Source organism: Heloderma suspectum, chromosome 9, assembly GCF_057233095.1.
Source record: "Heloderma suspectum isolate Gila_16-S chromosome 9, 16-S_ref, whole genome shotgun sequence".
NCBI classification, from domain to species: Eukaryota; Metazoa; Chordata; class Lepidosauria; order Squamata; family Helodermatidae; genus Heloderma; species Heloderma suspectum.
The window spans coordinates 47,343,627-47,371,377 of record NC_139466.1 but is presented as its reverse complement, the minus strand read 5'-3'; the positions used below and the strand labels follow the sequence as shown (position 1 = coordinate 47,371,377).

At 46.7% G+C, this 27,751-nt stretch overlaps 1 protein-coding gene across 1 annotated transcript in view; it reads left to right on the top strand.

Annotated features, from left to right (window-relative positions):
* Positions 1-25,293, top strand: part of NALF2 (NALCN channel auxiliary factor 2) — a 132,240-nt gene extending 106,947 nt beyond the window's left edge. The window contains exons 2-3 of the mRNA XM_084814283.1: positions 20,239-20,410; positions 23,520-25,293. Of these exons, the coding sequence (XP_084670409.1) occupies positions 20,239-20,410; positions 23,520-23,926 (579 nt within the window). The 3' untranslated portion in view covers positions 23,927-25,293. The remainder of the gene's footprint in view (positions 1-20,238; positions 20,411-23,519) is intronic.
* The last annotated feature ends 2,458 nt before the right edge of the window (positions 25,294-27,751 follow it).

Below are 27,751 nucleotides of genomic sequence, written 5' to 3'. Positions count from 1 at the left end.
ACATCAAGCAGCAGGCAGAAAAATCGGTTTTAAAATCTGGTAATCCCAAGCCACCTCCTTCCTTTGCATCTTGTAACATTTTTGTTTTAACTCTTGGGGGTTTTTTGCTTGCCATATAAACTTGGTTATCTCTCTCTGCCACTGCTTAAAAGGTAAATCCGATGTAATAATGGGTATCATTTGAAACAAAAATAACATTCTAGGTAATACATTCATTTTGATCATTGCAATTCTTCCCAGAAGTGATAGTTGTATTTTCCCCCATTTTAATAGGTCTTGCTTAATTTCATTCCACACTTTAACATAGTTATTTTGAAAAAGCATACAATTCATATTTGTCAGACTCCCAAATATTTTACTTTCTTTTCAATTTGGAAGCCAATCTTATCCATCAACTTTTTTTCTCGAACATTCATATTCTTTGTTAAAAAAATTGTTTTCTGTTTATTAACTTTGAACCCTGCCACTGCTCCAAATTCTTTTAATGTTTTCATTAAAATTTCTATTCCCTTTAAAGGTTCTTCCGACATAAACATCAAGTCATCTTCAAAGGCCCTCAGCTTATATTTCTCCTTTTTAATCTTTATTCCTGTAATTCGATCATCTTGTCTTATATCTCTGTTCAATAGTTCTAAAACCAATATAAACAATAGCATTGACAATGGGCAACCTTGCCTTGTTCCTCTTTGTATCTCACAAGGTTTAGTCAAATCCCCATTTATAATTATTTGAGCCTTTTGATCGGTATATACAGTTTTCACCCATTTTATAAAGTTTTCTCCAAAGTCCAGTTCTTCTAAAGTCTTAATTAAAAATTCCCAGTTGAGTTTATCAAATGCTTTCTCTGCATCTAAAAAGATCAGAGCTGCTTGTTTTTCTGGGTGTTTTTCCAAATACTCCACCACATTCAAGACCATTCTTACATTATCTCTCATCTGTCTCCTTGGTAAGAAACCACTTTGGTCCTCATATACAAACTCCTGCAATATTATTTTCTTGAGCCTTTCTTCCAAAATTGTTGCAAATATCTTACACTCATTGTTTAATAATGAGATTGGTCTGTAGTTTTTTGTCGAGGTTAAATCCTGTCCTTCTTTAGGTATTCCCCCAGCCCCTTTCCCGATGAGCACATTCTGGAAAAGTAACCCTCCCACTCCAAAGTAAGGACCCCATGGTCCCACTGAAACCCCAGGCTTCGTACCCCACCACACACACGTGCTGCGCAGTGCTACAGCACGCTTACCTGGGCTATGTTCCCGAGCTTCACCATCCTTCTCAGCAGGAGATGTTCCATGGCGAGGCACACCTCAACCACAATGCTTGCTGCAGTGGTTCTTCTGACAGCCTCCCTGCACACGCACACATTGGCCAGGCACCATATGCAGATTGCCATGCATTTAATGACCGGAATTGGCTCCCTCATGCTGGTGGTCTGCCTTTCCAGCGCTGGCCGGAGAGCCTCTGTAATTTCAAAGAGGGCCCCTGTGTCATCCTGAAGTTAGCAATTCACTGCTCATCATCCCAGATTTTGAGAACAAAGTTCTCCCACCAGTCCTGGCTGGTAGGGAAACACCACCAACGCCATTCTGTTTTGGGTCTAGTCATGAGGAAAGAAGCAGGCTTCCCCTTCCCATAGAGCCATAAGGTGGCTCTCCTGCTATGCTATCGCCTCATATCCCCCTCAGCATCTTCAAGCAGGACTCTTGATCTTATAAGAGCAGCAGAAGGGAGAGCATAGCCCAAATGTTGGACACCAACATGCAGATTGCCAAGATGCACATCTGCATGCAGTGAGGATCCATATTGGAATTGCTGCTCTGCATGTGACCAGGAAGTTTTCCCATATCTGGCCAAGCCAGAAACTACCTGTGTGTGTGTGGGAGGGGGGAGTGGTTCCACTGGACTGGGCACCGAGTGGAGGTTCCAGTCAGGGCACTGATGTACTGCCAGCCCCTTTATTCTTTAGCAGAGATGTGCTATAGCGAATCTATGGCACTGTGGTAATTCAAAATAGCACATTTGTATAAGAGAACATGTGCTTGCTATAGCACAGTAGCAAAATCACACCACACCATCAGCAGGACACTCACTGCAGCTGACTGCTGTTGTGGCTAACCAACAGCACACTTTAGTTGCACCTTCTGAAGTGCTTTAAAAGGCGTAAACAGCAGCACAAATGCAGGGCAAGGCTCCCCCAGGAAGGAACTACTTCACCCCATGGTTGCACTGCCTCAAGTTAAATTAAAACAAGGTTCTGTGCATTTGGTCCTGTCGCTATTGCAATTTTAGAGGGAACATAATAAAAGAAATTGAGGGGAGTCAGGCAGAGGCTGGGGAGGCAGAGGGCATTAACATGCACACTGGCCAGAGGGCAGGAAAAAGTGAGAGTGGGGGGGGGGCAGGCTCTCTAAATGATGATGTGGATGAGACTCCACCCAGTAGCCACCCAAACAATTTGCGGTAAATTGCTGTGTAGCCTGCCCAGAGCCCCAGGCTAGCTTTGGGATAATCCAGATTTTCAGGCCCCCTGTGTCCTGAGACTGAGCAGATATGACTTCAGTAGAAAGCTCAACAAAGTGGAGAGTGAACTAAACCTAAAATGAAGATTCCCCCCGGTGATGCATTTGCTTTCAGTTTGTCAGTAAGGTCTAGAATTTCATATGCTGTCTCCTTTGTTTGCCTCAATTCATCAGACTCTTTTCTGGAAAATATTAGTTCAGGCATAGATATCTGTCCTACATCTTCTGCAGTGAAAACAGCTGTAAGAATTCATTCATCTTCCTTGCAATTTCCTTATTCTCCCATTAGTATTCCTTTAACTCCCTTTTTATCCAAAGGTCCAACTACCTCTCTAGTTGGTTTCTGCTTCTGGTGTATTTAAAGAATTCTTTATGTTGGTCTTAATGTCATTAGTGACACACACCTCAAAATCACTTTTTGCATCTCTTATTGTCTGCTTGCATTTCCTTTGTGTATGTTTGTGTTCCTTTTTGTTCTCCCTTTCTGAGCAAGACTTTTACTTTCTGTAGGAAGCCTTCTTTTCTCTAGTTAACCAGCTCATTAACCATGCTGGTGACTACTTGGACTCAGTGGTACCTTTCCTGACCTGTAGCATTGATTCAAACTGAGTTGCTGTTATGGTTTTGAGTAACCCCCTAGTGTTCTGGAGAGATGCAGCCCTCGTGACTTTCTGGTTCACCTTCTTTTACCTAGCCCCTCGTTTTAGAGAAGTGTCCTCTTTTGAAGTCAAATGTGACTGTGTTGGACATCCTTGGCAATCCTCCACTTACATATAAATTAAATTTGATAGCACTGCGGTCACTGTTTCCAGTTGCTTCAGCAACACTCACATTTTCAACTAGGTCCTGGGCACCAGTAGTATCAAGTCCAGGTTTACCTCCCCTCTGATTGGTTCCATGGCCAACTCTTCTAAGGCACACGCATTTACAGTATTGAGAAAGTGTGTGTCTTTGTTGTTACTAGAACATGTATTTATCCTGTGTGGAGGGTAACTGAAGTCTCCCCCTACGGCAACATTTTCTTTTTTGGTTATCTCCCCGATTTCATTCAAAATCACCCTGAGCATTTTGGTTATTGGGCTGATAGCATGTCCCAAGTATTAAATTACTTTTTTTGCCTGGTATTGTTGCCCACAGCAATTCTGTGCAGCAGTCTGTCGAGGTTTCTAACTTTCTGACATTATGCCCTCTCTGACGTACAGAATGACACCACCCTAGTAGACCCTTCCTTGTCCTTCCTATAGAGTTTGTATCCAGAGGCGATCCTCTCCCACTGGTTCTCTCCATTCCAGATCACCAAGTTTCTCTTATGCCCATTATATAACAGATGTAGCCTGCGGATGCTCTTTGATTCATCTCGGTCACTTGAAGCCCAAGTGGCCTCACTGGTAAAGAGCACCTATTACCAGCATCAACTAGTGTGACAGCTGTGACCATTCCTGGACAGGAATAGCCTGGCCACAGTGATCCATATATTGGTAACCTCAAGTCTGGACTACTGTGATGTGCTTTATGTGGGGCTGCCCTTGAGGCTGATTCAAAAGCTGCAGGTAGTGCAGAACGTAGCAGCTAGATTGCTCAGTGGAGCCTCTTGTCATGCACATATGACCCCTGTGATGAAAGCTCTGCACTAGCTGCCCATTTGCGATGTTCAAGGTGTTATTGCTGGTTTATCAGAACCTAAACAGCTAAGGACCAGGCTATCTGAAAGACCTCCTTCTCCTGTATAGGCCATCCCAGACCCTGCATTCTGGGGTGGGGGAGGACTTGCGCACCTATTGATGTTTCTTTGGCCATGATGCAGAGGAGAGCCTTCTCTACTGTGGTGCCCTCCGTGTGGAATGCTTTTATAACTAAAATCAGGCAGGCTGCTGGCGTGGAGTGTTTCCACTGACAGCCTAAGACACATTTGTTTGCCCAGGTGTTTTCTGACTGCTAGCATTGCCAACTGCTGTCATGCTTCTTGAATCCAAGGTAGCAGTTGCAGGTTCAACGGTCCAAGAGTTCCAAGGTGATTAGGCAAAAGACAAAGTCTCAGCAGTCCAGGTCACAAGCAACAAGGTTCCAAGGCAACACAGCAGGTAAGAAGCAGGCAGAAGGAGGGTCAGAGTTCAGTCCAAAAGTACTCACACCAAAAATTAGTCAAGGAAGCAGTACAGAGACCAGGGAGGCTGGGTTCAGGAAGATCTGGTCAATGTTGTTTCTCTCAGCCTTACACTGCTGTTTTTATGCAGAGGCTGTCAGAGCCACACCCAAGTTTAAGCTGAGAGCTGTTAGCGATTGCAGCTGAAAAGGTCCTCGTTGTAAGCAAGCCCCCTACATGTGAGTAGACCTATTCTCACAAGGAGGCTCAGACTTAGGACTCCTTCTGAGTGCCTGTCTTTTCAGGCGGCTTTGCTCCCCAGGGCTTGTGGAGGTTCTCTGCCTCCACCTCTGAGGCCTTGTCCTCCACAGGTGATATCCTCATGGCGGTTGCCCCTGAGGGCCTGGACTCCTCATGGTCTACTGGCAGAGCCTGGGTACTGCTGATGGCGGGTGGTTCCTGGTCCTCCAGCTCTTCCTTCTCTGAAGAGTCTTCCAGTGGGGGAATGACTACCACTGGTTATTTTAATTAGATTTTATTGTTTTATCATGGTTTTATTAATTGGTTTATGTGTGTTTTTTTATTTTGTGAACCATTTTGGGATTTTTCAAAAATGAAGAAAAGCAGTATGGAAACCTTCTAAAATAAAATAAATATGTAAGAGTGTGTGTGCGCGCACGCACATACACACACGCACACCAAGCACTCCAGTCCTTCTATCTTGGCATGGAATATGGTTGATCCTACTGTTCCATGGCTAATAACAGCTAGCAAGAAAGGATAGACTGGTTGTGTCTGCGAGGTGATCAATGCCTCCTTGCAAGAAGGATGACTACTCCTTAAGAAAACATCTCAGGATTGTGATGATTAGAGCAACTATTGTCCAGTTGCAAATCTACCCTTTTGGGGCAAAGTACAGGAGCCAGTCCAAGATCACCGCAGACGGAGACTGTAGCCATGAAATTAAAAGACGCTTGCTCCTTGGGAGGAAAGCTATGGCAAACCTAGACAGCATAGTAAGAAGCAGAGACATCACCTTGCCGACAAAGGTCCGTCTAATCAAAGCTATGGTTTTCCCAGTAGTAATGTATGGCTGTGAGAGCTGGACTATAAGGAAGGCTGAGCGCCGAAGAATGGATGCTTTCGAACTGTGGTGCTGGAGAAGACTCTTACGAGTCCCCTGGACTGCAAGGAGGTCAAATCAGTCCATCCTAAAGGAAATCAACCCTGAGTGCTCATTGGAAGGACAGATACTGAAGCTGAAGCTGAAATATTTTGGCCACCTAATGCGAAGAGAAAACTCTCTGGAAAAGACCCTGATGCTGGGAAAGACTGAAGGCAAAAGGAGAAGGGGACGGCAGAGGATGAGATGGCTAGATAGCATCACGGATGCAATGAATATGGACTCGAGCATGCTCCGGGAGAGAGCGCAGGACAGGAAGGCCTGGCGTGCTATGGTCCATGGGGTCACGAAGAGTCGGACACGACTGAACGACTGAACAACAACAACAGGAGCCAGTGGTGGTTGTGCATCTCCAAGGGCTCTTGGATAAAATGTATATTCTAGACCCATTTCAGTTGGGTTTCAGGTGTAATTCTGGCATGGAAACACCCTAATGGACGACCTATGCTGGGAGAGAGTCAGAAAAGGTGCAACCCTGTTGATTCTCTGGGACTTCTTGGTGGCTTTTGGTATCATCTAGCAAAGTATTCTTCTGGACCAATTTGCTAGAATGGGGCTTGAGGGCATAATGATATGATTCTTCCCCTGCTTTTTTCATGGGCCAGTAACAGAGAGTATTGGGGCAGGGGGGACTGTCCAGACCTATGGCACTTGCAGTATTGGGTCCCAGATAGTTCTGTCTTGTCCCCCATGTGTCGTGATCCAGTCCTTCAAGCACACACACTCTGGCAATCTGACTCAGGACACCCAAATCAGCAAGACTTCTTTACTGTAGGAAATCCCACGGCAAAAGCTTAATGGTTATACTCTTCAGAAATCATATAGTTGATGGTCATTAGCTATAGGCTGTATGTAATTACAGAACAATCAAAAGCTAATAACTATAACTGTGACTAAGGTCATCACAACTTGGTTTCCCCATTCCAATCTCCATAGCTCTGAATAAAGGGGAAGGGACTCGGGATTCCTAGTGTGAACCTTCCCAGGCAATCCAAAATGTGGACTGTAGATAAGGCCCAAACAAATTCACAGAGAGAGAGATTTAGTCCAACCTTGAATTCTTCACTGGAATCTCTGCACTACATGGTCAAGGCCTATCAAATCCAAGGGTAAACCCACACAAGCTGAGAGCTCAGCGACCAAGGCTGCTTTCATCTTGATAATGCCATGCTGCATGAGTCCAGGCAGAGATAAGTCCAGGAGTCAGGATCAGACCCAGCCTGCCAGCACTGTGGGCTGACGATGATGAAGATGCACAATCCACAGCAAATGAGAAGCCAAAGTCTATGATGAGCATAGCAATACTTTTCATGGCAAATCCTTAACAATCCAAAGTTCAAAGAGACACAAATCCAGATTAGGAGAGTCCATGTGAAGAGTGCCTCTAGAGGATCAGATGGCAATAAGTCCAAACAGAGAGGATTTCATAGAATCATAGAACAACAGAATCACAGAATAGTAGGGTTGGAAGGGGCCTATAAGACCATCGAGTTGTTGGGTTTGGAAAGCTGTGTCTGAAAAAGGATAGGCACCCAGTGCAGATGGCCGAAGACTGGAGTGCTGCATCTGGATAGCGCTCTGGCTGTCATGTTCTGAACCAGCTGGAGTTTCCAGACCGCCTGTAGAGGCAGCCCCACACACAGAGCTCTGCGGTAATTATCCAGCACAGGAAGGAACTAGGGCATGGGATCAATCAACCAATTAATTGATTCTATTTGTATCCTGATTGATTCTCAAGGTGCCATTTCAGCTTGCCCACCCATCTCTTCCTGAAGTGATAGCAGGCACTAGTTAGTCGCTTCGGCTACCTCTTCGGGATCAGAATTTGGGAACAAATTCACACTTCAACCCAAGCCCTGGATGGCCCTGTCGGCAGTTTCCTGCAGCTCAGGGTAGACAGCGTGCACCTGCCCATGACCTTGAGTGTGGCCCCTACCACCTGACCTGTGCTGTGGCCCCCACTGCTGACAGACAGCAGCAAAACATAAATACATGGTGGTTTGCTGCTGAAATTCAGCAGCAAACCACTACGGAGACAAGGAAGTGCCAAGTGCAGCTTGTTTTTCGGCGATAAGCCCATGAGTCTTTGCTGCTGTGGGTGGTGCAGCAGCCAGAGCGTGGCCCCCAGGGGAGTCCGGGGGCTGCAAATGGGTCCCCGGTTGCCCACCCCGATATAGATGTTTAAAAGCATGGAATACACAACGGATCTTGTAAGAAGTGGTGCTTACTATTTATTTATTAAATTCTCTCAAGTAATCATTAAAATGAATTTCAACTCATAAATCACCAGCTGAAGCCAAAACAGAAGCACAGCAAAGGGAGCTAAATCCCAGTAGGGTACCTAGACGGGCAACCCTTTACAAACTTGCAGCGGGGAGTGAAATCTAGGGATGGGTGAACACCCCCCCCCATGCTTGCCCACACGCGCCACTTGCCAGACCCCCGCCACTTACTCAACCCTGTTCAGTGCACTGGGCCATTTATGCCTGTCATTTTGCTTACATGGCACTCTGTACATCTGCCGTTTTGCAAAAATCGCCATATACGTAAGTAGCTCACCTGTGATTTGTACACAGAGTGGCACTTGCCTGACTCAGCGCACGGCGAGTTGAGCAAGCGCAGGGATCCACAGACTGGCATTCTGGGGGCCTAGCTGGTGAGAAATTGCTGAGCTCGAGCCCCAACCGGATATCCTCCAACATCCCTAGCTAAATCTCAGGGGGGAAATCCAGCAGATCCTTAGAGCTCTTGCAACCCTGCTCTTACAGAAGTTCTTGAGTGGCTTCAGAGAACGTCAACCACGTACTTAAGCAAACCCCAGTGTGGAAAGGGGCAGTAGAAGTAATACATAGCTCTGTATTGACACGGGCCACTGTGCAGGCCTAGCTAGTGGAAGAGTCTGCTTATAAACAAAAAGTGTAGGCTAGCTCAGGCTCAGGGTAGGCTCAGGTTTTAGGTCTTATAGCTCATAAACTAAAGTTCAGAAATCGGCTCATCCAAGTCTAAGAATTCAGCTTTTCATTTAGTTAAAAAAACAAAAAACCCAAAAGAGAATTAAAAAAGTGCACCGTGAGCCATGCTCAGTGACTCAGCCCTTTGCATGCCCAGAGGAGCTCAAACTTTTTCTTAATCACCTACCCATTGTCTGTTGTCCCTTCCAACAATCCATTGTCGTCCCCATACCTGAACAGCAAAATTCCATTCCCAGGGGGCTCAACTGATCTAGATTTCCACTCACTAGAAGCCAGTGCAGACCACTCGATGATCCTTCCCCTCCCTTGCTTTAGAAATGAGGCCCTCTAATCTGATTGCCTGCAGCAGCAGTTGGGGCAAGCTAGCTACAGTTATATAAGGAGGTAAGCTTGCAAGGGAGCCCAGCTCACCAAGTGCAAGGAGTCTCAGTGGTAAAGCATCACAGCAAAAAGAAGTCTTTTAGCACACACATGAGTTAAGCAGCTGTGTGAGTGTAGCAACAAGGCCAGGAGGCCAGGACAGTCAACTCTTCTCTGCCTTCTTCTAATAAATAACTATAATTAAATTGTTGCAGAACTCAGAGTCAGAGAGACCACGGAGTGAAGGAAAAAGAGTTTATTTTAAGGCTGGAATCACTTCCAAAGAGCCAAAAGCCCCGAGGCACATCAACACATTGCTTTTATAGATATGGTGATACACAGACGACTTTCCCCCCCACCCCTTCTCTTGCGGTTTTGCAGTTGGCTCAGTTGTTTATGGTACAGGAAATGGGTCATAGGGTACGATAAGTAAAGAACAGGAGCATAGTATGCAATAAGCAAAGAACAGCGACATGATATACAATTTGACTTAACCTCAGCCTGGCAGATAAGTCAGGAAGTTTCCACATTGCTATTTTCTTGCTAAACTATGGTAGCTCAGCAAGAACATGAGACCACTTAGTCTGACCCCCCGATATGGCTGCTACAAAATAACTATAAATATGTAACTATAAATACATCCCCCACCTTCGCCTAGTAAATAACTTAGTTTTCCAGGTAAACAAACCCAGTAATTACATTAAAAGAACAGTTATGAAGGTAAAAAGCCAGCAGAGGCATGGCAGCTATCCAGTATATGGATATGTGCCCTGTGCCATATTTTTGACTGTCTGCCAGCTGGACGGAAGTCGTGGGTGGTGCTCGGTATAATGAGCTCCTGGATCTCCGGGAACAAGCTCATTCCCTTGAAGGCAACGTTGCTGACCTGGAGAAGCTGAAAGAGGTAGAGAGGTTGGTCAACAGGACCTCTGGGGACCTAATAGTGGTGTCCCAATCTCTGGGTGACAGCTCCTTTGCTGTCACAGAGAATGGAGGTCTCGGGGAAGGAGGGAGTCATTCTGAGGAAGAGGGAAAGGAAGAGACCTTAGAAGAGACCTGTTTCTCAGAAGATGAACAAATAAATACCCTCTCACACCGATGATTAGTCCAGAAGCTACTGCATAGATAAGGCTAATCATAAACAAATTCCACCCCAAATTATTTCATTTGCTCTTTGTTGAGGACACTATTCTATATTTAATACCCCAAACCTAGAACTAATGCGAAAATTGTGACCGTTTTTATATAATACTTCAGTGAAATTTAAATGTAAATTGTCTTTGTTGTAAGAGAACTGTTAAAAATGTGTTCAGCATGAAACTTAAAGCCATCTACAGTATATCTAATGTCTGTTTACACAAAAATTAGGGATGTACGAAAGGCACTTACCTGGTCCCGCAGCTTGCTTCGCGGCGGGGGGGAGGCGCTTCGGTTCTCCCCCCGAAGTTCAGGCCGGGGGTGGGAGGCGCCCCGCCTTGCTTGGCCGAAATTCAGGCCGGGGGGGAGGCGCCCCGCCTCGCCCGGCCGAAATTCAGGCCAGGGAGAAGTGCCCCGTCTCCCCGGCTGCGAAATAATAAAGTGAAAAAAAAAACAAACACCCGTGATAGGCTACGTAACGATTTACGTAGCCTATCATGGCTAGATTTCCAAAGTCAGCCGTGATAGGCTACGTAAATCGTTACATAGCCTATCACGGGTGACTTTGAAAAAAAAAAGCGCCTACGCAAATGGCGGCGCCCATGGGCGCCGCCATTTGCGTAGGCACTTTTTCCCCCCCAAAGTCATCCGTGATAGGCTACGTAACGATTTACGTAGCCTATCACGGCTGACTTTGGAAATCTAGCCGTGATAGGCTACGTAAATCGTTACGTAGCCTATCACAGGTGTTTTTTTTGTTTTTTACTTTATTTTGTAATGGCGGCGGCGGCAGCCGGTCAGAAGACCGGCCGCCACCCCTGACGAACCGCCGCCGAACTCCCGCTGGGACCCACCGCCGAGAGGGACATTCGAGGGAGGTAAGTCCCATCCCGGGGGGGGTGGCGGAGAATTTCACCAACAATTTCGGGGGGCCGAATGCGTTGGCATTCGGCCTCCCCAAGATTCGTGGAGAAATTCTCCGCCATCCCTAACAAAAATACAGGCAGATATAGGTGATATATCAATATGGTCATTATATGGTGAGTCATTGTAACCTGTTATATCCAAATCTTGACACTGAAGCAATTGACAAGAATATGTGTATGCTTTGGTCATTCACTACCAACATTACCGCTTAGTAATTCTTACTTAGTAATTCTTCTTCTTAGCAATTCTTACCAACGAACTCTTCTTCGTTGGTAAGAATTGCTAATGCACTTGTGCACTGCAATGCTTGCAAACCACAGTAAAAAAGACCCTAAAGTTGGCCTGTACATCATGGACTGAGAGTTTTGTTGACTCTGATTTGGCAAGTGCAGCAAGCTGTCTTTAGTAATTTCTCTGGTGCTGGTTCCTTTTTCTATGGCTATTGGATGAAGATGTCCATGTAAATGTTGCTATGCCTATTGTTATGGGAACACGTGGTAAACTCCAGGTGTTTTCCATGCCAAACATGGAGGTGAACCCTGTACATCAAATGCTGGAGGAAGATGCGCAGTGTTAAGCTCTCTGTAGAGAGTTTCTTGATGTACTTAGAATCATAGAATAGTAGGGTTGGAAGGGGCCTATAAGACCATCCAGTCCAACCCCCTGCTCAATGCAGGAATCCAAGTCAGAGCATCCCTGATGGATGGGTGTCCATCCTCATCTTGAATGCCTCCAGTGTGGGAGAGAGCCCCCCCCCCCCCCAGTAATTGGTTCTGTTGTCATATTGCTCTAACAGTCAGGAGGTTTCTCCTGATGTTCAGCCGGAATCTGGCTTCCTGTAACTTGAGCCCATTATTCCGTGTCCTGCACTCTCGGATGATCGAGAAGACATCCTGGCTCTCCGTGACAACATTTCAGGTACTTGAAGAGTGCTATCGTATCTCCCCTCTGTTTTCTCTTCTCAAGGCTAAACATGCCTAGTTCGTTCAGTCTCTCCTCATAGGGCTTTTTTTCCTGTCCCCTGATCATCTTTGTTGCTCTCCTGAACCCTCTCCAGCTTGCTGCATCCTTCCTTAAGTGTGGCGCCCAGAACTGGACACAGAACTCCAGATGAGGCCTAACCAGTGCTGAGTAGAGGGGAACTATTACTTCCCAGGATTTGGAAGCTATACTTCTATTAATGCAGCCCAAAAGAGCGTTTGCCTTTTTTGCAGCCACATCACATTGCTGGCTCATCTTCAGCTTGTGATCTACAACAATTCTAAGACCCTTCTCGCTTGTAGTATTGTTGAGCCATTGTTGATTAATATCCCCCATCTTGTAACTGTGCATGTGGTTTGTTTTTCTTAGGTGCAGAACTTGGCATTGATCCCTATTAAATCTCATTCTGTCGTTTTCTGCCCAGTGTTCCAGCCTATCAAGATCACTTTGAATTTTGTTTCTGCCCTGCGGTACCCCACTCGTTACCTCTCCCCAGTTTGAGAAGATCCCACTGATAAGCACTCTTTGAGTCCGATTCTGTAGCCAGATGTGGATCCACCGGATTGTTGTTTCATCTTGCCCACTTTGAGCTAGTTTGCTCATCAGGAGATCATGGGGCACTTTGTCGAAAGCTTTGCTGAAGTCGAGGTATATTATGTCCACAGCATTCCCACAGTCCACAAGGGAGGTAACGTGATCAAAAAATGAGATCAGATTCGTCTGGCAGGATTTGTTCTTGACAAATCCATGTTGGCTTCGAGTAATCACAGCATTGTTGTCAAGGTGCTTCCAGATGGGTTGCTTTATCGTCTGCTCCAGAATTTTCCCAGGGATTGATGTCAGACTGTCTGGTCTGTAGTTCCCAGGTTCCTCCTTTTGGGCCTTTTTGAAGATAGGGACAACATTAGCCCTCCTCCAGTCTCTGGCACTTCACCCGTCCTCCATGATTTCTCAGAGAATAGACAGTGGTTCTGACAGTGGAACGTCTGCCAGTTCCTTTATTACTCTACAGAGCCTCATGTGGCGCAGAGTGGTGGGCGGCAGTATTACAACTGAAACTCTCCCCACGACCTGAGTTCAATCCTAGCGGAAGCTGGGTCCCAGGTAGCTGGCTCAGGTTGACTCAGCCTTCCATCCTTCCAAGGTCGGTAAAATGGGGAAGGCAACAGCAAACCACCCCGCTATAGTCTGCCATGAAAATGCCAGCAAAAGCGGGGTCCTGCTAGGAGTCAGCAGTGACTTGGTGCTTGCACAGGAGGAACCTTTCTTTTTCCTTATTACTCTAGGATGCAGCTCACCTGGCCCTGGAGATTTGAACTCATTCAAAGTAATTAGTTGTTCCTTGACTATATGCCTATCGGGCTCAAGCTACAATCCTGCCCCTTCAGTCTGTTCTTTGCCAGGGGGCTCATAGACCCTCTTTCTGGAGAAAACTGAGCTGAAGTAGGAATTGAGCACTTCTGCCTTTTCTTGTCATCTACTCTCATTTGGCCATCCTTATTTAATAGCTGAACCACCATTTCTTTCCTCTGCCTTTTACTTTGCACGTAGCTGAAGAATGCCTTTTTGTTGCTTTTAGCATCCCTCGCTAACCTCGGCTCGTTCTCAGCTTTAGCCTTCCTGACGCCATCCCTGCAATTCTGTGCTACCTGCCTGTACTCTCCCGTTGTAGCTTGGCCTTCTTTCCACTTCCTATATGTGTCCTGTTTTGTTTTCAGGTCATCTCTAAGCTTGTCGTGAAGCCACATTGGCTTCTGTTGTCTTCCGCCTTTTCTTCTTGTTGGAATTGTTTGTAATTGTGCCTTGAGAATTTTCTTTTTTTAAAACTCCCACCCATCTTGGACTCCTTTTCTTGTTAGAGTCGCTTGCCATGGGACCTTACTGATCATTGTTCTGAGTTTATTAAAATCAGCTTTCCTAAAATCCAGGGTACAGGTTTGGCTACACTTGGCTTTTGCTTCCTTTAGAACCAAGAACTCAAGTATAACATGGTCACTTTGCCCCAGAGTTCCCGTAACTGCTACTTTATCCACTAAGTCATCTCTGTTGGTTAGGATCAAGGCAAGGATAGCCGATCCTCTAGTTCTTTCCTCTACTTTCTGTAGGAGGAAGTAATCCACCACACAAGTCAGGAACTTCCTGGAGGGGCCATGTTTTGCAGAATTTGGCTCCCAACATGTATCAGGGAAATTGAAGTCCCCCTTTAGTACTACATCATGCTTCCTTGAAACATTGTCTATTTGCTTTTCAAAAGTTTCATCCTCATCTTCTCCTTGATTCCGACCACCATGGTCCTTCTTTCTTTGCTCCGTTTATTTTTATCCAGATGCTCTCGATGGGGCTACCAAGCTCCTTCTCCTGTATTTCTGTGCAGAGATATGTATTTTTCACATATACTGCAGCTCCACCTCCGTTTCTGTTCCTTCTGTTCTTTTGAACAAGTTATATCCTTCCATTGCTGTATTCCAGTTATGAGAGTGACCCCACCAAGTTTCAGTTACATCTATCAAGTCATAGTTTCCCTCCTGTATTAAGAGTTCAAGTTTGTTCTGTTTGTTTCCCATACTGTGGGCATTAGTATATAGACATCGAAGACCATGTGCTTCATAGTCTGGCTTTCTTCCTACATGTTTCTGAAGACTGTTATTGGGTGCTATTAGAGCTGTTCTCTGCGTTGTGGTGCATGAGCCTTCATCCACTGTTACGCTCAATTTTACATCTCCCTCCCCCATAGGATTTCAGTTTAAAGCCCTCCTGATGAAGTTCTTCATCCTGTGGCCAAACACATTCTTCTCAGCCCTTGTGAGGTGCAACCCGTCCCTTGCCAACAGTCCATCTTCCAGGAAGTATAGCCCGTGGTCCCAGGACCAGATCTCTCGCGCCGGCACCACCTTTGTAGCCAGTCATTCACCTGGAGTATTTTTCTTCCCCTTTCTATCCCTCTTCTAACTACTGGAAGGATGGATGAGAAAACTACCTGGGCCCCAAAGTCCTTGAGTTTCCTTCCCAAAGCTTCAAAGTCTGACGTGATTTCTTTGTAGCTCCGCTTGGCGGTATTGTTTGTTCCCACATAGATGGTACTTGCCAGTGGGCTTTAGGAGTGTAGGTGACCCTTCAGTCATGTCTCTAATTCAACCTCCTGGGAGTCAGCATACCTGGCGAGTCCATGCTTCTTTGCAACATACTTGGGTTTCAATCCCACACAGCAAGGAGTCTCCCACTACTACTACTCTTCTCTTCTTGTTGTTGTAGGCCTGGGTTTTGTCACCTCTGTTTGACTGACCTTCAGCCTCTTGCTTACTCTCATGCAGGTTCCCCTGTAATTCTTCCTCTGTAGACTGTCCTCCAGTCTCAACCTCAAGTACCTGGAATCGGTTCCCTAGTTCCACTGCTTCCACTGGTGCAGAGCGGCTTCTAGTTCTTCTGCTCCTAACTGTCACCCTTTTCCAAGGAGTATCCTCTACTTCATTTTTCCTCACCTCAGCATTTCGCACTTCTGCCTCTTCCTGCTGTTGCTGTTCAAGCTTCTGGTCTTCCCTTTGCTGCTGTAGTTCCTCCATTCTGTCCAAGAACTCTTCTTGTTCTCTCATTCCCTGGAGGGTCGCCAGTCCAGTCCTCTTACTTTTTCTTCCAGCAGCGTGATCAACTTGCACTTGTTGCAGGTGTAGGCCATGTTGTGCTCAGGCAAGAAAACAAACCTTGCAGGTCACCACCACTGGAGAGTCTTGTCCTTCCATAGTCTCTATTCTCTTTATGTTTTTAGCTTCCTGAGTGGACTGGGGTAGCGTGTGCTTTGTCCTCTATTCACTGGAGTTTAACTACAGAGTCCCATCGGTATGGAATGTGTGTTACAAGAAAAAGACATTTTAAAAAAATCATTAGGGGCCTCCCCCTTGAACTCCCCTACCAAAGTCCTGTTTGCTCCCCCTGGCTGTGTTTCCACCAGCGATTTACTCCAACTTGGTAGCGTGGTGAGGTCTGTCTGTTTCCATGACGTTGTGGCCATTCAGCACCAGTCCCACATTTTATTGCAGAAAAACCGCTTCTTCTGAGACTGGTTATAGTCCAAATTTTCCTGTTTACTTCGGCTCCATTACTGACCTGTTTCCACAACCGGTATCATAGTCCTGCCCATGGGGCGTGTGGCCTGTCCTTTGTGGGTGTGTCACTCACCTGCCCATGACATCATGGGAAGCAGCATGTGAGGGAGAGGGGGAGACGCTACTGGGGGGAGCCGTCAGGCAGAGGTGAAGATATGCACACATAAGCACCCCTGACATACAAGTGTAGTGTCCGCCCACCCTGGGTATCCCTATGAAGTTCCCAGTCAAAGTGGTGGCGGGGAACTCAGGAGAGCCTATAAGACCATCGAGTCCAACCCCCTGCTCAATGCAGGAATCCAAGTCAGAGCATCCCCAACAGATGGCTGTCCAGCCTCGTCTTGAAGGCCTCCAGTGTGGGAGAGCCCACCACCTCCCTAGGGAATCGGTTCCATTGTCGTATTGCTGTAACAGTCAGGATGTTTCTCCTGACGTTCAGCCGGAATCTGGCTTCCTGTCACTTGAGCCCATTATTCTGTGTCCTGCACTCTGGCATGATACTTTCAAGTACTTGAAGAACACTATCATATCTCTCTTCAGTCTTCTCTTCTCAAGGCTAAACATGCCCAGTTCTTTCAGTCTCTCTTCACAGGGCTTTGTTTCCAGTCCCCTGATCATCTTTGTTGCCCTCCTTTGAACCCTCTCCAGCTTGTCTGCATCCTTCTTAAATGTGGTGCCCAGAACTGGACACAGTACTCCAGATGAGGCCTAACCAGTGCTGAGTAGAGGGGGACTAGTACTTCCCGGGATTTGGAAGCTATGCTTCTATTAATGCAGCCCAAAAGAGTGTTTGCCTTTTTTGCAGCCGCATCACATTGTTGGCTCATATTCAGCTTGTGATCTACAACAATTCAAAGATCCTTCTCACTTGTAGTGTTGTTGAGCCAATTGTCACCCATCTTGTAACTGTGCATTTGGGTTCTTTTTCCTAGGTGCAGAACTTGGCATTGATCCCTGTTAAAGGTCATTCTCTTGTTTTCTGCCCAGCACTCCAGTCTATCAAGATCACTTTGAATCTTGTTTCTGTCTTCCAAGGTACTGGCTATCCTGCCCAATTTTGTGTCCTCTGCAAATCTGATCAGCTTTCCTTGCACCTCCTCCTCCAAGTCATTAATAAAAGTGTGGAAGAGCACTGGGCCCAAGACTGAGCCTATAATGGTTGCAGAGCTGATTACAGCTTTATTGTACTGTGGTGTTTTATTCAAAAGAATATAGAGTTATGCTGAGTGCTTTCCAAAAGGAATTATGTAAATGGCTTCATTTATTCAGCTTGTAAACAGCAGAAGATTAAATTCTGAACTCACCCACCTTGACAGGCCAGCAGAGCACAGCTGACCAAGTCAGAACACACTGAAGTTCTGTGTCAAGATGTACTGAAACACTCTTGCGTGTGAAATCCAGTATGTGACTCCTACATGCTTAAGAGAGATGCAGGAACTTCAGCCAGACCCACTTACCAAAAAACCTTGATTCCTAATTCCAGAGATATGAGGAAGGCTCTGGTTCCTCAGTGGTGCATTCTGGTTTTCCCCACTTTGATTGGATCTTGTCTTAATTTAGGTGCTGTCACGAAATACAGTATGTAGATTCGGTCTTGTTTAATTTCACAACCTATGCCAAACAAGTTCTAACACTCCAGTGGGTAACCAAGCTAATACAAACAGACAAAGATCACTACGAAGTTGTAAATTGAAATGTCTTTAAGGCTTTATTTCAGAAAAGTACAAAATACAAAGAAAGTGGCACAGTGGACATGTGAGTGTTCAAAATTTTCTCTGTAATTGCAGGGAAATAGAATGCAACAAAAATAGAAGATTAATTAAAAGAATTGCAATTGCCAAAGCTGCTATTACGAGTTTAGCTAATAAGATAATGGCTTGAACCTCTATCATTGTTATGACTCCTCCTTCCAACTTTCTTCTATTTAGGACTTACAGTTTAAAGCTTAACTAAAACTAAGCTAAACTTGACTAAAGCATAATTGTTAACCCTCCTGTTACTTTCTCCTGCACCTTACTTGAATATAAAAGCTACACGAAGTTCCTCTAGGCATGTGAAAAATCGACATAGAAGTTAGAGTAAAAGGAAAAACCCAAGACTTGAAAATAACTCCAAGTCCCATCTTCAGAAATAACTCCAAGTCACAAGCTCAGAAATAATTCTAAACCCCAAACTTAGAAATAATTCCAAGTTCTACTTTAAGAAAATACTCTCAGGTCCTAACTTCAGAAAATATTCTAAGTTCCAAAGTCTAAGATTCTAAAGAGGTCCATAGTTACACAAATCCTTGGGTCTGGTGGCGAGGCAGAAGGAGCGAAATGAAGCAGCGGCAGCAGCAGCAGAAATGAGCTCTCACAACCTGTGCTTTATACACTCGCCCTGGTCAAAGATGGGGGCCCCAATGAGCAATGAGACAACCGTCTTCCAATCAAGATGGGGTGCATGTGTGTGGTTAGACCACTTGCTCACCAATCGGAAGTCAGGTGTCTCGTCTATCCCCCACAATCTCACGTGTTTGGGGAACATCTCCGGCACCACTACAAATGAGTCACTTTGAAATGTCCCAAAATGTGGCCCAAAGTCTACCATCTTTGTAAACCGTCCAGAGAGTTTCGGCTATTGGGTCGTACAGAAATGCAATAAAAATCTGGTCATATTATCTCGACTGACGTATTTCTCCCTGGTACATCTTCTTCGAACTCACCGTCATTGTTCGTCATATCTCCCTAAACACCTCCTCCCAGTTCTCAGGGCTACAGCTTCCCCGCCCAAGTAGCGTCGAGTAGGGGCATTCTCTTATCAGCTGGTGTGCGCCACAAGATGTCAAAACAGTGCTTTTCCTCCTCATCATAGGCGTCTGAGCATGCTCAGTTCTTCTGTCAATCTCACTCATACATTCTGCCAGCACATCATGGCCTTGAACAAGCTCTGCGAAGCTGCTTGCAAAGACAGCTGCATTTCCCCCCCTTTCTTCAAAGACAGTCTTGCAAAATCTTAAGAGTCTCGGTTAGTGAGGTAACACCAATCAGCACAGAACTAAACTTCAGGGTCTTTTTGAAGGTCAAGAACAAGTCTGATTCTCAAATATGAAACTGAAGCCTTTCAGGGGCTCTTCTCGTAGGTCTCCCCAAAACCCTCATTCAGGTCATTCGACTATTCCAGATCACATTGGCCATCTTCACTCTAGTTAGCAACATTATTGAACCCCTCTAGTACCAGATTAACACAATATACAAAATACAATAAACCTACTTGCAACTGCAAACATATATGTGAAATCCCAAAGAGGAAAAGCCACTGGAAGGGTGGCAGGAGTGGATTAGCTGGAGCAGGGAAACCCATGAAGAATGGCTGCAGCTCATGAGCATTTGTGGTATGTGCAACAGAACCCAGGACGTTTCCACCACCTCCAGTTATACAGCCCTTGGGTAGCAGGGACTGAGGGTGGGGCAGGCCTTTCTCTGCCTGGGACCTTGGGGAGTTGCTGCCAGTCAGAGGAGGCCCATGCTGGGCTCCATGGGTCAATGGTCAGATTCATAAGTTCATCTGAAAGGGTTAAGCAGGCCCCTCCCCCACCCCCCCTCCCCCTCCCCCCCCTCAGTCACTTCCTCCTAACCAAACAAAATCAGCTCTAGCACCCACATTTGTGCACCACGTCAGGGCAAAGGCACTGAGCCTGGCTTGGTTTCACAGGCAGCCCCCCCACGCCTGGGCTTTGGGAGAAGACCTCACGTGCAAGGTGCCAGGAGCCCCAGGCGGGGAGTCCCAGGCCTCGCATTTTAAAAGTTAAGAATGGGAGTTGGAGGTATATCATTGGCCACATATGTATTTGTATTTTCGATTCCTTATTTATTTCTTTTTCCAAGCAATGCAAGGCACAACTGAGGTTGCATCTAAGGAGAATGAACGGTTCTGATTCCTTTGGGTGTTTGCTAACGACCATTGCTTCTTCTGGCCTCTTGTTCCTTTCCTGTAGGCTGTCTACAAGGCTTGGCTGTGCTCTGAGTATTTCAATGTGACACAACTACAGTGCCAACACCGGATTCCATGCAAGCAATACTGCCTGGAGGTGCAGACGAGGTGCCCCTTTGTGTTGCCTGACAACGATGAACTGATCTATGGAGGGTTGCCTGGCTTCATTTGTACGGGTAAGGGGGGGGGGCAGTGTCCCAGGAGAACTGAACATTTGCCTTGCTGGATCGAGACCAAGGCTCACCTGACCTAGATGAACACTCTTGTGTCCAAGAGCAGCCAGCTAGGTGCACTAGGGAAGGCCACACCTGGACGTTGAGATTATGTTGTTTGTATTCCGCCTCTGGTGTTCAGGCGTATACAGCTTCTGCATGTGAAAATCCCTTCTCTCAACATAAAAGCCAACCCCCCAACTTTCTGTCACACAGAATGGCCAGGAAGCAAGAGCTAGGATGGGGCCATGCAGGTGGGGGCAGGCAAGACTGTGAATGGCAGGAGGCAGGGCTGGTTACCAGGGGCAGGAAACTGATTTAGCCCCTATCCAGGTAATATATTAAGTGCACTCCTTCCCAGCCTATAAATTTGTGCAAAAGCTGGGCAGTAAATGGAGGGGCAATTTGTGCAAAAGCAGTAACTCCTCCAGGAAGGCGCCGCAAAAGGTGAGGAGGGAATAACTCCCCTTTCTGGACTTGCTGGAGACTCAGGGAAGTGTTACAAGGGAGGGGACACTGACAAGTGTCAGTTCAACACTTAATAGTGAGAGGATTACACTGCCAAGTGCCAAGTATTGTCTACACACATACACTTTGGTGCACTCCATTCACATTTTTTTTCTTTTTTGGTGCTTCTGAATTGCACAGATGGGTTGGTCCTTTGTGTTACTATTATTTTTCTCCCGGTCCTTCGCAACTGTACACAAATTAGCTTATCTGCAGTCTTGCTTGGTCAATTTCCTTATATGTTACCTACTCCACTTTGACAGCTGAAGCATACAAGGAAATTGACACTGCAAGACAACACATATTGGACAGCTGAATCTGTACTTTTGCAGATTTTAAAAAAAAATTAAACAGCCCCAATTGTGCAGATTTCAAGATCCACCAAAGGGGGGCGGGAAGCAATTTGTGCAAATTGCTGCCATAAAAACACCCCCCCCCCCCCGGAATCTGCATAGTGGATTGACTTGCTACAAATTGAGCAGACACCAGTGGGGAGAAACAGAACAAAGTCCGCGAGGGCCAAACTTGAAAAATCCTTCGCGTTTTCACCCCCTAAATGGAATTCTCATACAACCCTAGCTGTACTCTTGCAATGTTGTACGAGGAGAAGCAATATCATCTGGCGATTTGGTGAATATGGGGAGCAAAGGAGGAATCTCACATCAAGTCAAGGTTTCATGCATGACTTGGTGATGTCAGTGAATAAAAAGGGGACACATTGAGACCAAGATAAAACATCCAAACGGAAATATCAGGCAGAGTTGGAGATATGGTATCAGATGAAGAGGGAAAGTTCTGGTGGTGCTGAGAACTTGATCTGAGTGTCCTCAGCATATAGATGATATAGGATATGATGAGATCACTCTGGGACAGTGTGTAGAGAGAGAGATTAGAGGCTGAGAATAGATCCCTGAGGGACCCTTATGGAGAAGGGGAAAGCAGAGGAAATGGGGAGGAGGAGAGACAGCTGAGAGAGACAGCAAAACTCAGGTCAGGAGGGGAGTCAAGCAAGGGAGGGCAATGCATTTAAGGCAATAGAAAGGTCCTGGAGAATAAGGACAGAGTCGTGACCTTTGGAGCTGGCATTGATCATCAATGACTCTTGGTTAGGGCAATTTCAGTGTGGAGTACAGAGTGTGGAAGCCAGATCACATGTAACCTGGTGCCCTCCAGATGTGTTGGGCTACAATTCCCAGCAGTAGCTAGGACTCGGTGTAATGCTGCTTCCTATGTTGCAATGGTAACCAGGAGATGGGAGGGGAGGGATAAGGGCAGTTGGGCAGTCAGTGCATCAGATGAGGTGGGGGAGTGAAGACAAGATCTGTGGGAAGCATAGGAGGGTGGAGAGCTGGAAGATGGGAAAGGGCAGGAGAGACAGGGAGGGAGGGAGGAGCAGATGGTTTCAGTTTTATCTCTGAAGAAGGAACCAAACTCTTGAGCAGAGAGTGAAGAGGGGATACACTGGGAGCATCAAAAGTAGAGAAGAGGTGCTGAAGATTCCCAAGTTGGGAATGCTAAAATGGCCAAAGAGATGAGGATAAATTTATAATGGACACATTCGGTGAACTCTTCAGTTTTCCTTCAGGGGGTCCAGTTGCACAGAAGCCTGATCAAAGATATCAAATATGAAGGATGAGTTTGAGCGAGGACCAGGGCTCAGAGAGGCAAACACTCCGTTGCGGGAACGGGCAAAGGCGAGCTAGCCCCACCCTTCTAAACAGCATTGGTCCTACTTTGCACACCGGGGGAACCCTGGTTTAATTCACTGAGAATACAGTATATTCCATTTATTCCTTTGTTCCCCCCTGTCTTGTAGGGTATTTTCAGATAGGGATGGGGGAGAAAGTCATGCAGTTCGCATTTGAATGCAACCTTACCTGATTTGGCACTTTCAAACCAATACACTGACTGACATTCAGTTATCCTTCAAAATTTACAATTCTCCAAATTTTGTAATGGAATTCTCAAAAATGCATACACAAATGAGTATCTGAGGGGAAACTGCACACACAAATTTGTATATTAGTGAAAACAGCATTCAAAGATTTGTTAGATTTGGAAAATTGCTTGCAGAAATATGTATATTATGCAAAATTGTGAACCAAAATACATGTAACAGGAGAAATGCACACAAAATGTGCATATTTTTATACACTTTTTATTTTTAAAAACCTCAATGTTCAGGAGGAACCAAACTTAAGACTGGAAAAATGAGAAAGAGAGAGAAACCAAAATGGACAGATTTGTCCGTCCCTAATAGCTTTCTCCGAGGGTCATGATGTTTTCGGTGAGCCCCATACGCCTGCTGTGGACCCTTCCATTGCTCACTGCCAGCGCAGATGCATCAGCCGGACAAGCATGAAGGGAACCAGCGCAGGCCTGAGATAACGGTCTGCTTTTTGCCCACAGTCTTCCAAGGGCATCATTTCAACCTCAGGAGCTAGCACTTTAACCCTAGATGTTCCTACTGAGGGAGAGGTTGTTGGTAGCTCTTAGGAGGTCTGTCTGTTTCCTTGCTGTGCTGCACCTTCTCTGATCCCAGCCCTTTGCTGTTGTGTCTTGCCAGGGCTGCTAGAGAACCAATTGCCCAACCAGGAAGCCAAGTGCTGCGATGTGCAGTGGGACTCCTGCGATCACCAACCAGACAGCAACTCCAATGCATCCACCAAATCCACGGAATCAGAGTCATTCCATAACCAACGCCATGACACCCCCCGTCACCAGCAGCAGCAGACGCACTATAACCTCTATTACCACCACCACCAGTACCCCCACCCCCACCCATCTTTGCTGCCAGTCTCTGCAGGGTCTCGCGTCAGCAACAGCAAAATCAGACTCTGTGTCCTGGTCCTGATGCTTCTGCACACCATGGTGTCCTTCTCAAGCGTGCACAGCAGTGGGACTGCTGCCAGCGGGGGGCTGAGTCTGGAAGCTCTGCCCACCGTGGAGGAGAGTGTAACGAGAGATGAGTGACCCGGTGGGGGATGGAAACCGGCAGGCAGGGTGCTGCTCTTTTCCCATTGGGGGAAGGGGGCACTTGCTATACCTCCAATGGGAGGCGCAGGCTGGGGGTGACGCACAGATATCCACCCCCACGCGGCAACCCCCCCGAGAGCAGCTCGTCACAGGGGTCTCCCTGTGATGAAGAGCCTCTGATGTGCGCGGGGCTGTGGGAACTCAGCCTCGAGAAGGGTTCAGTCAGGAACAGGCCTTACGCTGGTGGCTTTCAGCCTCACAGAGGCCCAAGGGTAGAAGGAGGCCAGAGAAGGCAGGAGCAGAGGTTGTGGCTGGCTGGCTGCCTTCTGGGAAAGGCAAATGCCCAGAGAGCACATTTGGGAGTGCTGCTTCTCTTGCTGCCACGTGTCATGTCTGATGTTATGGGGTAACAATGATCTCTACCCCATATTAGGTAACTTGCCCTAGGGGCAACGGAAATGGCTTGACAGAGATCCTTTTCCCTATCATCCTCTCAGTCGAACCCAAACTATCACCAGGATGATCCCCCTTCCACGCAAGGTTAAGAGCTCCCGTCCCCTCCTCCCAACACTAGCGGATAACTTCTGAACCACTCTCTCTATGTTCTGGGTTAAGCCCAGATCTGTGATGGGTTTGTCCCGCAGCATTTGCAATCTGGATTCTCTTGCTCCCAGGAGGGCTTCATTCCTGGGGAGCTGTCTGCATCATCTGTCCATATTGAGCATAAGGTGTCCCAGAATGTAGCCAAATAGCCGGTTCAGTTCTGTTTCTCACTCTAGGTTCTGTCCCTGGTTAGTACTCCACTTTTTAGATTTGTTTGTGGCCATCAAGAGCGATTTCCTCCCAATGCGAATAGCGGCTCACAAAGGCGTGGTTTTTATTAGGACTGCCGCCAAGGGAAATGGTTAAACTCCTTCTCTCCACCAGCTGCAATCCCACTACTTATCACACACACCTCGTGGCTGCTATTTGCATTTTTTAAAATGTGTACATTAAATGCAAAGAAGCATTTCACATCATGTCTAGTTTGGCCTCTTCACTAAAGAGGTACTAATCCTCACCGGGAATTTCTCATGCTTACCTGAACTAACAACCCAGAGTTCCCCTCATTCCCGCCCATGTACTGCTGCTTCTACTCTATTAAAGAGATTTCCCACCCAGGGTTTTTAAACACTGATTGTGTCTATATCCACCTATGCACTGATTCCACAAATACTGCATTTCTTTCTGTGTGGAGGGTGTCTGTATGTTTCCAATCATGCATAGTCCTAATTTCCTCACTAGCCCACTGAGATTTTCAAGTTCCCTGCCTCTATTTTGGTTATGCCCAGAATAAAGGGGCACAGCTCTCTTTGTGCATATTCAGCACTATGTTTTGTGGGCTTTTTCATGAATTCACCTGATTCACAGGGCAGCACTCTCCCCGAAGGAATACCAAGTTATCATAGAAACATAGGGAGACCATTTGTCCATCTAACCCAAAATTGTCAGCCCGGACTGGCTGTCCTTTCTCTCCTGGCACCTGTGACCTGTGGTCATTTTGTAATGGGAGATGCTGCTGGGACTGAGCCTGGGAACTTCCACATGCTGAAAGGGTTGCTGAGCTGCAGCCCCTCCCGCAGAGGGACAACAGAAGACAAAGAGGACCTCCACAGACTAGTGCTGCCGGTGCCGACACGTGATCAAACAGCCCGGCACATCTGTGCACCCCTGGTCTGGCAGGGACCCTCCCGAAGAAGGTGGAGAACATCGTTCTGTGGGGGAGTCTGGTCAAGAGCCTCTGGGTGATCTCCCACGTTACCAGTTGTGTCATCCCCATCCCACCCTGCACCCCCACAAGGAGAAGGTGACCCTGGCAGGGAGCTGACCCACCCGGTCGTGGCTAGCTGGTGCATTGGCCAAGCATGCTGTGGGGGAAGAGGCTGCAGGCCCAGGGGGGCCTGACTCACCTTCACATGGAAATGTCAGGGAGGCCATCTGCAAACCCAGGGCTTAGCCACAGCCCCTCCCACCCTCAACAGCTCCCCCATGCGTGGGGGTCAAGAGAAGGTGCAGCTGGAGAGATGGAGTGCGTCTCATAAAGGTAAGTGCCTGTCCGCTCAGCCCCATTGCCCCAAGGCCTGACCTCCAGGGTGCAATTACCCACCCCCCAGTAGGCATGGTTTGACTGGCCATAGTGCTCCATGGGAGAGAAGGTAACCAGCAGGCCATCTGATGGCACCTGGTAGATCTGGTTCTCCTGCCTGATCGCATTAATTGGCTCACATCCAGTCCCTTTCAGGTCTGAGATCCCTTCCTTATTGTTGAGTTCACTGAGAACAGAAATGCATGTGGTCACACCTCACTCTAAGCCACTTTGCATTTTCTCTTGCAGGGTCTATGTTGCGATATTTCCCCCCTCTGCAGAGGTTTGTGATGTTTCTTTTGTCTCCCTGAATGGTTACTTACAAGCAATATTTGCTATAGGCTGCTGGTCTCTTTAACGGGGTTAAGGCTTTGTCCAGAAAAAGTTGCCTGCATTGTTGGTTGCAGTATTAGGGTTAAATTAAAAGTGCAGGAAGCTGTTCCATAAAAAAAAAGGTGGCACAGGATTTGGCTCAACAGTCCGTTCCCAATCTGTTGTTTGCACTGTACCATCTGTCCTGACACCCGCCCACCCATGTGGATCAGCCCAGTCCCATGTGGCTGGCAAGCCAAATCAAAATCTGTGCTGACCCCTGAGAAGTTTTCCACCTGTGAATGTTTTTAAATTACCACTTGAGAAGGAAGGGAGGCCAAAGTTAACTGATACTTTGAAATGGAAGCTGAGCAAGAATCCCTCAGTTGCTGTTTAACCGGATGGGTGCCCCTAAAGCACGGTTCCATCCCAGACTGCGTAGCTGGCTGTGATCAACTCCTTCCTGCTGCATCTGGCCCCTGGCCCTGTTTTCCTCTCGTCCATCTCTGCTAGGGTCTGCTGGGTCTGTGCACTGGCTGCAATTGGACCAATCAATTGCTCCCAATACAAAGATACAGCAGGCATCTAAGGGCTTCAGAGGAGGTTGCCTGTTGCATCACTGAATGATCTCTGCTCTGGGCTTGCCTGCTTCCAGTCCAGAAGCATAAACATGGGGGTGGGCTCCTTTGAGAGGCGGTCAATTCTTACTCTTTCACAATTCAAATGTGGACCCATTTTTAGGAGCAAGAATGACGTGTGCATAAACTATCAGAAGTGTGAGTAGCACCAGATTCTGGCAGGACATTGGGCTAGGACAGCAGAGCTGACCCAGCCTGGTGGTGCTGACACATCATCGTTGTGAAACAAGCTGGAAATGGAATTTGAGTGTGACAAGAAGTCTTTCTGGAAGGTCGAAAACAAGATGAGCTTTTAAGAGAAAGGAGAGTAAACTACCAACATTTGCTTTTCCTTATCACAACAGAGAATAAATTATTGATATAAGCGGATTACTCTGAATGCACACTACAATGGACTAAAAATTTGACCCCTGGCTCTCGGCTACTATGTAAATATGATAATACAGCTGGGCTTCTGCTGAATCTTGACCCAAACTCTTAAAGGAGAGGAGTAATAATTTCAACTTACCAAAATCCAGTCAGTATGTGGTTTTTGTGCTCCTTGATTTATGTTTGGCTATATTTGAAATCATGAACTTTAGCATGCTCCGGGAGAGAGCGGAGGACAGGAAGGCCTGGCGTGCTATGGTCCATGGGGTCAGGAAGAGTCGGACACGACTGAACGACTGAACAACAAATATTTGAAATCACTAAAACACCCTCCCCACATCCAAAAGCATTACTTCCTGCTTGGTTGGAATTGAGATG